The sequence below is a fragment of the Cupressus sempervirens genome, chromosome 7, assembly GCF_028749045.1.
Source record: "Cupressus sempervirens isolate cs-2001-9-10 chromosome 7, ASM2874904v1, whole genome shotgun sequence".
Lineage (NCBI taxonomy): Eukaryota > Viridiplantae > Streptophyta > Pinopsida > Cupressales > Cupressaceae > Cupressus > Cupressus sempervirens.
In genome coordinates this window covers 466,375,818-466,389,258 of record NC_143124.1, presented here as the reverse complement: position 1 = coordinate 466,389,258, position 13,441 = coordinate 466,375,818, and the positions used below count along the sequence as shown (strand labels likewise).

General features: G+C 37.0%; 1 protein-coding gene across 1 annotated transcript in view; it reads left to right on the top strand.

Moving 5' to 3' along the window:
• The window catches only part of LOC149547559 (uncharacterized), a 213,696-nt gene that overhangs the window by 177,095 nt on the left and 23,160 nt on the right, over positions 1 to 13,441 (top strand). The window contains exons 11-12 of the mRNA XM_089791709.1: positions 2,584 to 2,703; positions 3,284 to 3,509. Of these exons, the coding sequence (XP_089647835.1) occupies positions 2,584 to 2,703; positions 3,284 to 3,509 (346 nt within the window). The remainder of the gene's footprint in view (positions 1 to 2,583; positions 2,704 to 3,283; positions 3,510 to 13,441) is intronic.

The window sequence follows — 13,441 nt, the reverse complement described above, 5'->3', positions numbered from 1 at the left end:
GTAATCTTTGTAGGATATATCCTCCTCAAAATTCTATTTTTCTAGTCTTCTCTTAGTTGTTCTTGCGTCTCTTCAAAAGTTGGTTGTGTGGTGCCTGAAAAGATGACATGGAAGGTCGAGAGTGTGCTGGATGATGGTTTTATTTACCTGACACCGAGTCCGTGCTATGACCATTATGTTCTTCGGATATTTTATTAGTTGCCAACTTCTTGAGAGTCTCTTCCATGAGCCACTGAGTATCAGTGATCTATGCCTGATTCTTTGCAAGTTCTCTCAGTAGTGCCATGAGTTCGGCAGCTGTCGGTTCTAGTTCGACAGCCATTCTATCAGCGAAATGTGTCCTTCTCTTCCAGCTATAAACTCTCATTCACTGTCCATAGGCTGGCAGGATTGAAGCTCTGATACCATTGTAATGTTCCCACATATTGAGGTCTGGTGTCAACCAACTAGATGGTCGTACGAGCGCCTAGAATGAGGACCGTACGGTGTGGGGATAGTGGCCGTATGGGGCTATTGTTATAGCCGTACAGTGTGGGGATAGTGGCCGTACGAAAGCTACTCTTATGGCCGCACGAAGGAGGATTGCAGGGGACATGATTAAAAGGCCGTATGGAGATTATTGAGTGTCGTATGGTAATCCAAGGTGAATGTACAGAGGCCAGAGATGACCGTATGGTGGTCAGGGGTGGTGTACGGTGAAGAAAGAGGGGAGGGTGTATGGTGTGAGGTTAAGTTGGCCATACGAGAGGCTGTACATTGGACTGAGTGACAACGGGAAGAATGTACGAAGGTAGTGGGGGAAGGTGAAGGCTGTACGACCACGAAAGGAGTAGTACATACAAGGACAAGAAGTGGTACGGATGGATATATGAGCCCTACGGTGAGAATACTCCTGTTCATTCAAAAACACAAATTTTATGGAATCTAGATACCAAATAATAAATACTCGAATACAGATAATCCTTCAAAAAAAAAACACGTCAAAAAGATGGTGCTTCGATTTGCCAGATGGGAGCGAAGTATTACAGGCGACGGAATAGGGTGAGCGTTGATTCCCACTAAAACCGAGATGACCAAATAGGGAAGATCTTTCACTTCCGAAATGGCGAACAACAGAGAATCCCAATAGGAATTCGCAGTACAATGAAAATAATCCAAATTGCATACTAACTACAATCTTCATTCTGTGCCTAAATACCTTTCGGGAAAACTTCCGAAGGTGTACAAAGTTAGCTGATGGTGACACAAACTATGGAAACAAAGTAAAAATGGGTCCGATATACATTAAATCAATCGGCCTATTACAATAGTTTGAAAAAACAATTTATTTTATAATGAGAACATTACAAACATCATCACAAATTTCTTGATTTCAACCTCATATACTTGTTTAACATGGCCTAGCTCTTACCCTTATCTCTGATTGACTTGAGTACTCAATGAGTCAAAGTTGATCAAACTCATCTCCAAGATTTGGGAACTTGAAAATTGTCACCAAGACCACCTAATACTACTACTACTGCCAAATCCAAAAGAGGGCTTCCCCATTTGCAGCGGGGCAGTGGTTGGAAAATCTCACATAGTACCCTCCCAACACCCACCCCCCTCCCCCCCCCCCCCCTCCCCTCTCTCTATATATATATGTATATCTTTTTTTGAATCGTATGTACCCGTTTGTGACAACTTGTACCTAACAGGAAGATAATATGACAAATCCATATAGTCAAATCCATTTTTTTGATATCTTAAATTTTACAACAGCTCTCTCTCTAAAAATATATCATTTGCTTAATCACAGGAAGCTTACATCTCAAATTCATGTTTGTGATATCTTAACACAGTATATCTAACGTATATATAAATAGTCTTTAATACCATTGATTTGAGTTAAGGTGGTAAATTAGGAGACAATACAATGGTTATGGAAATATAATATCTAAATCTCAAACACTCTAATCCGAAAACTTTAAAAAACAAAAGTTTGAAAACCTAAAACAAAACAAAACACCATTGCCCTAAACCTCAAAATCTTGCAAACAAGAACCCTAGACTCCAAAAAGATGAAACCAAAAGCACCTTAGCTTCCAAAACACTAGAATCCTAAAACAAGGAAGCATTAAAACCCCCAAAACTTATAACCAGAAAATCTTTAAAACACTAAAACTTATAAGTCCATGTATTTATATCTGGCCCAACTCAGTCATACTGAAACCAATTTTTGTTGTTGCTAAACTGCCAAACTTGAACCTGAATTCAGAACATAGCTGAAAATGCATTCTTCATTTACCGAATGAGCAGGAATAAGGTAATAATCTAACACCCTTCTCATTGATCTCTTGCTTGGAACTTAAATTGTATGCAGTAATCTTTCAGTGGTCATTATTCTTTGGGCCTTATATTTAAGGTAACTTTTTTTCTGTTATGATTTTGACAATATAATCTATTGAGTATGCTGATGACAGGCTTGCATTTCTCAATCTGTGTTCAATTCTAACTGTGAAACTTATGGATATTTATGCATGCCATTAAAGCATTGACATTTCATGTGAATGACTTGGTTTAGCTCTGTATTTGTTGTTACAGTTTTGTCCTATCGCTAGCTGGCATGGACCAAGAATTATTAATGGAAGGAGAAACACAAGTCTGGACAAGCAATGATGCTGTCATAGTTCTTCAACATGAGAATAATGAATTTCCTTTAAGGTGGGTCCTTGATAATAGTTATCAAATTAAGATCTCTGCTTTTCTACTCTTAGTTAAGATGAACTGTATTTTACTTGTAATGTTTCAGCTTGTCACGTGTTTATTTTATTGTAGTTTGTAATCAACAGAGCTTTGTACTCTCAATGTCTGCAATATTACTTAATACATCCTGCATTAACTGTATATTGATGCTAGTTTTTGCTGGTGCCATATGTTTCTATATGTTTTTTGGTGTTTGCTTCTTTGTTGTTTTGCCTTGTCAAAGCTTATTGACTACTTTTTTCCAATGCACTCAAAACTATTAAGACCCATTGTTGCAATTGGTATTTATATCTGCAATGGGAATCCACTAGTTCGCTTTGTTTGCCACATTCATCCACGGTTGAATACATTCTTCCATGGTTGCATGGCAAGACTAGGGGTTGTGCATTTATTAATCCTGGACATATATTAAATTTTGTAGAGTCGGGAATTATTAATCATATAGACGATCCATATGCTCTGAATTTTAGTTTTTTTCATGATGTGAAAGCTTCGCTGAGATTTGAGCAACTGACAATATATTGTTGTTTCTTTATAGTTATGTGTCAGAAACAAAGAGAAGATATGCTGCACCAATGCTTTCACAACGCCATATTATAGCTGGATTAGCGTCAGCAGTTGGTGGATTGACTGCCCCATATGAAAAAGCCTCCCATATCCATCAAAGACCAGTTTTGAATTGGTTATGGGCAACAGGGTGTCATCCCTTTGGTCCCTTCTCAAATGTTTCCAAAATTAGCCAAATGCTTCGAGATACTGCTTTGGTAAGCTTAGCATGATTTTCAGCCTTTTTCTGCAAACATTTTCCTTAGAAGTCTGAAGATATTCAAAATTATTTAATTAATGTGTATACGAACCTCATAATTTTTCAAAAAGCTTGAATTCTAAATCCTCATGTTTTTGAGAAGCATAATTATTAATTAGTATTGAGAAGCCTCGTTTGGATGTAAAATCCTTCATAATTATGAGAGGTTGGCCAGAAAATGGTGGAAGCTGACAATTAGTTACCTCAATCATGGCAATTAAGTAACAAATATATACCTCAAGCATGGTAGCTACTTGACCAATGACTCCCTCATATTACTGGTGTTGACTGACATTGATGAAGAGTGACTGTGTATGTTGTTGGTGGAGTTCATAAGAATTGAACGACTTCACTCTCCTACACAGCTTCTTCCTAGCTGAAAGTAACACCAATTCTGAAAGATACCTTAATCTTTTGTTTAGGGTGAAATTTTTTGGTCAAAAGATACTTAGCGTCACACATTAAAGCGGCATTAAAAATATGGCCTTCTAATGATTGCTTCTTCACAAGCAATGAAATGTTGGATGCTCAGAGACCTTTGGTTCCTGCCAAGCAGCATCCTTGTTTGTTAGGTTCATCTGATGTACCAAGTCATCTGTGAGTCTGATACCTCAATTTCTTCTTGTTGATGTCAATAGTAGTCTCTAAAATCATTATGGGTGTCTTGTCATCGTCTAAGGTGGACAAATTTGAATTTTGAAGTGAATCCGTACTTATTCCCTTTCATTCATTTCATCCACATCTCGTATCTTGTCTTGTAAAGATTCCCCACAATTTCATGTGGGCTATATGTGGATATTCCTATCGCTTTACAGATTCAAGGAAATTCTGGAAACATTTCCTATTTCTTGCATAGAAAGGGGATGGGCATGTAACATTTCCCAACTGTCCAGTTCTTGAAATGTGTAATCCCCACCTGGGAATCCTTGGAATCGAAGATAAAACACGCACTAACACACACACTTATTTGTTAAATAAAGAATAGATAGATGCATACATCAATCATAACAATTGCAAGTGAAAGACTTAACCAACTCACCAAAGATTCACAAGGGTCCCACTACTTACCCAATGCATACATTTCCATCTAGGCGATTAATCATGCAAGGTTAATTCCATTATACAAACTAGCGTTAGATGTGACATTCATTTTAATTCCCAAATACAAATTCCGAAATGATTAAACATACAAGTTCATTTCAGGCTAAAACACAAGAATATTGTGACAACCTTGTTAACCAACGCAAAGTGTCCGATAGTCGATCTGTTCTTAATTGGGGAGATACAACTTCCAAATAGATATCCAAAGAACTAAATTACAAATTCTGGAAAAGTACAAAAGTGCTCACTGCCCATGGTGCGATAATCTCACAACAATATCTTGCGATGAAACACTAGAAGGTACTTCAATGCTTGAAACAAACAAGATATTTCACTAAATGACGCGATAAGATGCAAATCCTACGTCCCATTGTTCAATGAAATGTCATAACTGCACGCGATGAGATGTCTCAACTAGTACGATGAAATGCTAACCAACCTTTCATCGTGCAATAAGATGTTGATGAGGGGTGTGATACAATACCCTACTCAATGTGGAAACAATAATGGAAACTAGGAACACAAGGAAACCTCGACACGAAGGAGTATCAAATACACATGAATCGAGGAGATAAGCACTCGATCGCACAACAAATAATTCATTAAAGCATCTACGTAACCAGATACATGAAAAACCAAGTACAAGAGAACATTTGCACCAATAGTGCAAGTACAATAGTGAAATCAAGAGGACAAGAGGGTAAGTTGATAATATCCTGCCTCTAGAAGATAGTTGCCCCTATTCTCCGATTCCTTGTAGTGGTATAGATAGAAACACCTCCGAACCATGTGGAACCCATAGGCCCACCCCGTTATGCTCATGGAGATAATGACCTAACCACAGACACAAAAGACAGGGGCATCGAAGTCTAACACACATGCCAATCAGTGAATGACACAAGAACTTAATGATCATGAATGCAATGCAATGCTTCAGGTTACTAGCTAGACACACTATGGGATAACCATGTAGGGACTCTAGTGAAGTGTCATTACTTGTCTTGAGTAGCACAAGTAGCATTGAGCCTTCATTTTGACACTTGTAGGGGATCAAATGCAGAATATATCATCATTCCAATTCCCTCGAGAAGCTAGATATTGAGTCTTCGTTCCAAATCCCTCGAGAGGCCAGACACCACACCTTTGTTCCAACTCCATCAAGAGGCCAGGTGTTCAATAATCTTATCTTTCATTAATTTTTATTACCCAAGTGTTTATTTGGTTATCACTTATTAAACCTCTTCACATTACCTTGTCAACCACTTCCAGACCGGGGCAACCTTGAGAAGCCACTCTACACCTCTACCCTACATACCCTTCTCGCCATATGACATGTGCCATAAGAAATGCAAATTCCCAACTCAACTCCCAAATGAACTAACAGTTAACTCACCTAAATCTGGGAATTTTGGTCTTTCAAGATCTTGCCATACGCACATGCACGTGCTTGTGGGTGGGCACAACCAACTCTACATATAAACATGATGAAATAAAAGCAAGGGTTGGTTCGAGAAATGCAAGCAAGAGAATCAAGTACAAAATTTCACTCAACTGAGCAACTTGTCAGGACCATGGATTCGCCAACAAATCCAAATTTCACAAAAAACCATAGGATGAATGAAAATATGGAGTACAATCCATTTCGATTATCGAAACATGCACCAAAAATTTCCAACAAAACCTGGGTGATACACAAAATGAGACTAACCAAACTTCTTTGATTTCAATGAAGACAAAAATCCACTTCTAAAATGTGGTCAAACTACCAAAAATTCAAAGAAAATCAAGATCCAAGTTCACATGTGAAATTTGATAGCATAAGACTACCAAAACTTACGGATTTAATTACAAATGACAAAAAACACTAATACCTATCCAACTAGGCCCAAACTGATGCGTGCAAAAGGAGGGGAGCACTACTTCTCAACCTTCAATTATTTAACAATCGAAAGAACACAATAAAACAGATAAAATTGAAAGAAATGAGAGAGCCCTACCTCTCACAAAAAGCTCAGATACGTAGAATGAAAGAAGAAAATGGAGAGAGCTCTGAAGATGTTGAAAGTCGTGACTTAGGAGATTCTTGCTATGAATCCAATGAGTCCACTCTCATGAAGATCCAACGAGCCAAACTTTGACAAAAGAAAAATAAAGAAATCCTCACAAGAGGGTTTTGGAGCAAATGCCTCCAAACATGAAATTGCAAAGTGAGAAGTGAGTAATAAAATTCACTTTTGCCTAATATAAGTACTTTTACTAAAGTGACTTATAAATTAGATTATTAAATCACTTAATAGTCTAGTCGACTAGGCAAATGGATTTCAACTACGACAAACTAGCCGATATTAAAATAAATTAAGTCAAATAGTAAAATTCCCGTAGATCAATTAAATCAATATTTTCTGTGACATTGCGGAACCCTAAATGCACATACATGGTCACGGGTCTAATCACATAATGCATTACGAGTCTGGATTTACCAATTACTAAAGGGTTAATAATAACAAATATATGGATATGTCACCCATATAGGGACAACATTGACTCAACATGAATGGTCGTCACTATCTCTTGGTGCCATTGCCGAGGATATAGGTACACACTTAGATCCTAAATTTAGTGTGAATGTACTTGGTATCTGTTAAGTAAATAACAAACATCAAGTGCCGATGCTCAATATATAAATAGAAGAAGCACATAAAGACAGTCACATGAAAATGAATGATTTACTGTGTACATCTTGCAAGTGACGACGGCTTCGTTACCACTTCGTACTAGCACCAATGGGCAATCCACGCATAAAAATGGTGCAGTGGAACATAACAACATATAATTACATGATAAGACGTTTGAATTTAATCACTTGAGCATATATATATTGAAGGTAAAAGTTAGATGTCCATAGCATAAAAGAACACCAAAAATGAATCCAATAATATCCATCCAATAACATATAAACCATAGTCCAAGTCAACATACAAAAAAGCTAGGTATCACTATAAAGTATCATGTCACATCACTAGCATCGCCATGCAGATAAGATCAAATTGAATAGAAACATTATCTAACATCTAGCACATGTAATACTAGTAATCAAAATAGTGTATAGTCATTAAAGCATCTCAATATGCAAATAAACATGTCAAATCCATCAAAGCATCTCTCCAGTCAAAATAACCATGGAACAGAGTGCAAACACAGGAAGCACTACAAAATGTCCCCTGTAGGAGATGGGGGTTCCAGGGCAGTGTATTGTCTTAAAACTGCCTGTTTTTAGTTATCCTGAGAAAGTGTCAGTTTTCAGTAGGCATTGAATGAAATTAATGGATTGCCATAAAACTGCTCATCCTTGAATAGTCATCAGATGAGATCATAGTAATTATATGAGATCTATTCTTTGAATCAAATCAGATCTCTGTATTGGATCTCACTTCCTCAGCTCATGTGTGAAAATATATTGTAAATTGTAACTAATATTTTCCTTTTAAAGGCTGCAAATTTTTATCTGGTGCTCAAGATCAAGCAGCTTAGCAGTAGGGTGATCGATTTTACTTTTTCTTTGTGCAGAATGTGGCCGGAAAAATAATTGCATTTGCATTCAGTGGATGGTCCTTGGAGTGGATAAAGGATTTGGCTATGAAATTATGTGTGCGCAAGAATTCCATTTCTGAAGGCCATTTTCACAACTGTGATAACTTGCTAGTGGAATATAATAATACTTGATTTAAGTTTTGCTTTGCATATAATTTGGCCAGAAACATAATTGCATTTGCATTCAATGGCTGGTGCTTGGAGTAGATAAAGAATTTGGCTGGTGCATGCAAGAATTCTGTTTCTGATGGCTATTTTCCCAATTGTGATAAATTGCAAGTAGAATATAAGCATACTTGTGGCCATAGGAGCTGGAGGGCTTAAGAATTGCTTAAAAGTAAGTTCTGGGTGGAAATCAACTCTGTTGAAATTATTTCATGTGAATTTGATCAGGCTTTGAAGATTTTGCGTGCAAGGATTGCACAGGTTGCTGGTTTATAAATGCATCCCCAACGAAACTCTAAATTACTTCCTCTTCAGACAAGAGAAGACACTCCACTAGGCGAACCAAGAGCATCACATGAGTCTTCTTCATGGTGATGTCGAGATCACAAATGTTCTTCTGGATGCCAATTATCCTCAAGTATTGGTGGATTTTGTATTGGCAAAGATTTTGGGTAGAGATTTCAGTCGTGCTGACAGCAATAACAAGAATGATAGGGTCAAGGTCGTTCATGTTACTCTTTTCCATTAAGTGATTTCTATGTGGATAACTAATTCATTTCTTGCCAAATTTTGTGTTACCCTTTGCCATTGGTTGCCCACTTTCACTTTTCTCCATTTTATAAGCAACCCCTTTGGAGTTTAATGAGTAGTAGAATGGATTGTGCTCATGTTTGCCTACTTTGTATAACAATTAACATTATAATTCAAAGAAGTTAGAGAGGCACTTATTCTTGAAGAATTCACTTTCATCACATTGATAGAGCTTAAGCTCATCTTTGTTTATTTCTTCCTCTAATTCCTCTGCCCTACTAAAGGGAACTTGTGTCTCTTATCATGAAATGCAAAATGAGATGAAGAGATACTTTATGTCCTTAGATTCAATAAAATTCTATGTAGAATTTGATATATATAGTTCTTTCTAATGAGAAAATAACCACCCAAATGAGTGAAGCGAAAATGAAAAAAATGATTATTAAAATTGACATAACCATTGCACCCCCATCATAATTTTAATGTAAAAGATTAGATTGTTAATCAAAACAAATAGACCCCTGAAAGGATGAAACAAAATTCATATAGAGAACTGATAGCTTGAAGACAAATTGTCAACCAAAAAGTCAAGATTGTAAATGAAAATTGTAAGCACATAATATTCTTCTATATAAAAATACTGTCAATTTAATTAATGTGTCTTCTATAGACATAAAGTTCTATTGTCTAACATATTAATTTGTATACTTTTCTATCACCGTAACCCTTGCTAGTAATATAACATTAGAAATTTAAGTGAAAAGTTAAACCATTTTTCTTGATTGTGGAAAGTATTGCAATGACATCGAAATCATACTGATCATACCCATATGGTTATGAAGGCTTGGGATGATGATAGGTGCCAAGCAGGCGACTATATAGAACATAGACTATTTCTCTAAGAAGTTATACCCAAGCGTGGGAATTTGACTCCTATAGGGATTTCATGCATTCTTGAAAGAGAAATTCGCCTTCCATCTGGATTTTCCCATATTTGGAGTTTAAATTCTATTTTCAGAGGGACTCTTTGCATTTATTAAATGCAAAATGATAAAATAATTTTTCATAAGGAATCTGCATAATTTATGAATGGAAAACCGATTTTCATAGGGATATTTAATTTCCTTTGCATGATTTTGTCATTTAAGTCCAAGTTAACAAGGTATGCCATTACAACACCTTTCAGACCATTTGACGAGCCAAAATATCCCAATACTTAAGAATTTTTTGTCAATTCTTAGCCAACCTCGCAATTTGACCCTAGTTATCTTAATCCTTTTACCACTTGTTTGCGTTTGCCACTTTGATAACTTAACCACTTCTCAACCATATAAGCTCTGAAATGACACTTTCTACACCCTCAAACTATAGGTGAAAAGAGGGGGGGTCCCCATTTGTAATGGGCAATGGTGTGAAAAGGTAACAACAATGCTGCAACACAGACTGGGCCATTTCTATAACAGTATGGCTCCTCTTCTCAACAACAATGTTTTGTTGAGGGGTGTAGAATGTGGTAAGTTGGCAATAATGTGTTTAGCTTTCAAGTCTGAGAATTCATTGGAACACAGTTTCCCCCATTATTTGACTTGAGAGTAATGATCTAACCTCCCGACTCTTTCTCAAATAATGCTTTAAAAGTCTGGAATTCAATAAATACATCTGATTTTGCATTTAGGAATAATACCCACATTTTTCTACTGAACAAATGACCATTCCCAATGTGGTGCCCAGCTATGATGAAGCCTTTGAAAATCTACCCAGAATGATATCAAACCCTGTTATTGAAATATCCAAAATCTTCGATTCCTTGCTAATGATTAAAAACCTCCAAAATTCAAAAATTTAACACAACCACTAAAGAAAAGCTTCTACCTCTTACTAAACTCAAACCACATCCCCAATAAGCATACACCATACCAAAAACCAAAAAAACTGTATCAAAGAACTTAGAAAATCTTCATCTTCTTCAAATCCATAGATACTTACAATATCAAAAGCTTTGTAAATCTTGACCACGAACACCAACCAGATAGGGTGGGTCTCTCATGGCTGAAACCAGAAAGACAAGAAGAGGGTTTATATCCTCAAACAGAAAAGGAAGAGCTCCTTGAGCTCTTTGAAACATCATAATATTAAGTTGTCACAGCCAAAACCAGCAAGACAAGAAAGGGTTTACATCTACAAACAAAAAAATTAAGAACTTCTTGAACTTATTCCAGTGTCATAATATTTAGTCTTTAATACATCTAAAATCCAATAAGAGCTCAAACTCATATTTATAAAGTGAGGGAATATACATCCCTCTCATTTCACAGTATGAAATAGCATGAAACTATCCACTAGAGGTTTGACTATATCTTTTTAAAAATCATTTTATTTCTCCATTAATCTTGGTGTCACTTTTGAAAATAATATATAAATTTGTTAAAGTCCTATGCCTTGGGTTCACATTTGAAGTCTACTTTGTCTTATTCAAAAGCAACTTGAAGTGACTGCATTCGTAGGCGTAGGAATATAACACATCCTGACTCACAAAAGCCAGAAACTAAATAAAAGAATTCTTAAGTGAAATAAATCAAATGTCAACCTGTCAACCTTAGAAATCACCAAAGCACTGAATTGAGAAGCATTGTACTCTTAACTGAGAGGAGATAGATAGATAGATAAAATTTTAACGTCCACGAGGCCAAAAATAGCCTATGGGACAGCAAGACAACTCAAGCAGACTTAAGTAGCGCTGTTCGCCTCTTGTGTAGACTAATGATGAGCCCCCCCAATTGCTCAATGTACTCTTCGTTGAACAGGTTATGCCAAGAACTTTCACATATAGTATCCGCAAACTTATCCCTGCTATCCTTGTAGGCCTCACATTCTAGAATAAAGTGTTGTTCAGTTTCCACTTTCCCAGAATTGCAAAATCTGCAAATTCTCTCTTCCCAAGCCTCCTTTGGCCTCTTCCAACGCCCGGTCTCACAACGAAGTTGGTGAGAGTTGGTTCTCAGCTGAGCAATAAGAATTTTAGCTCTCCAAGGAATGTTGGCTCCTATGTACACTTTTTCGAGTTGATCACAAGTGGGGTTGAACTCATTTATATAATATAGTTTCTTCCTCCCAATCTCGCTTCCCCAATTTCTCTTGTAGAATTTCTCCATAACAAAGACCTTTATTTCTTTATTACTTGTGGGGCACATATTGAAATGAATATTCCATTTACTCATCCACTTGATGTTTTGTTGCATCCATGTCCTTTTTCGCTTACATAGTGTGTCACTAAAGACAACTTTTGGCCATCTATCCTCTTCCATTTTTTCGGTTCTTTTTAGATAGCTTAAAAGGCGAACCATAGCAAGTGCCTCAATAGGCGCAGCCCCCATTTCACTTAGCATGATGTCATATGGAACAGTGCTTTTAATTTTAAACTTGCTTGTAATCAAGCGCTTTTGGATTCCTTCGATTTGTTTCCATTGTGCTATAGTAGTGCTGCTGGCCCATAATTCACACCCATAAAGAACAACTGGCAGCACAAGAAGACCAAACAAGGTTTGAATAGTTTTCCAATCCCACAACTCCGCTTCACGGCACCTATTCTGAAGAGCGTAGAAAGCCTTCCATCCACCTAATGTCCTTTTATACCTGTAGCTAGACCAGCTTAGTTTTTTGTTGAAATCGATGCCAAGGTATTTATATTCCGCAACTTCTTCGAGAACACTTCCATTGTAATAAAATTCATGTTGATGCTGTTTTTTATTATTAGAGAAAATCATAACCTTGGTTTTGCTGATATTGACTTGCATCCCCACCATTCTACAAAAGCGCTCAAGAGAAGATAGATGGTCTTGCAAACCACAAGCAGATTTGGCAATTAAAATGAGGTCGTCCGCATATAGGAGTAGCTTTATAACAAATTCTCCTAGCTGAATGCCTTCACGCTCTTGCGTGTTTAACCACTCTTCCAGTTTGTCAATATATAAACCAAATAAAGTAGGGGATAAAGGGCAGCCCTGTTTGACCCCGATATCGCTCCTAAAACATTCTGAAATGCCATCTGAAGTTCTGATTTTGACTTTCACCTCTTCGTACATTCTATGAGCAGCAGCTCTGAGATGCCTAGGAATCCCCAATTCTTCCATCCTCAACCAAAGCTTGTCTCTCGGAACGGTATCAAAAGCCTTTTTGAAGTCAACAAAGCAACAAAAAACCTCTTCTTTTTTCTCCCACTCTTTTTCAATAATGTGTCTCAGAGTGACACAGTGATCCACTGTCGAGTGCTTTGGCCTAAAACCAGCTTGCCCTTTAGCACGTTTATGATTTTCTTCTGCCCATTTGCTGATCCTAGTTTCTATCATACTGCCAAAAAGTTTAGCAAAGAGGGGATTGATCATTATAGTCCTGTAGTTGGAGGGATTGTTAACATCACCACTCTTAAAAAGTGGTATTGCAAGGCTGATTGTCCAATCTTTCGGAAACCCTTCCTGGCAGATTTTGTTGAAGATTTCAGTGATG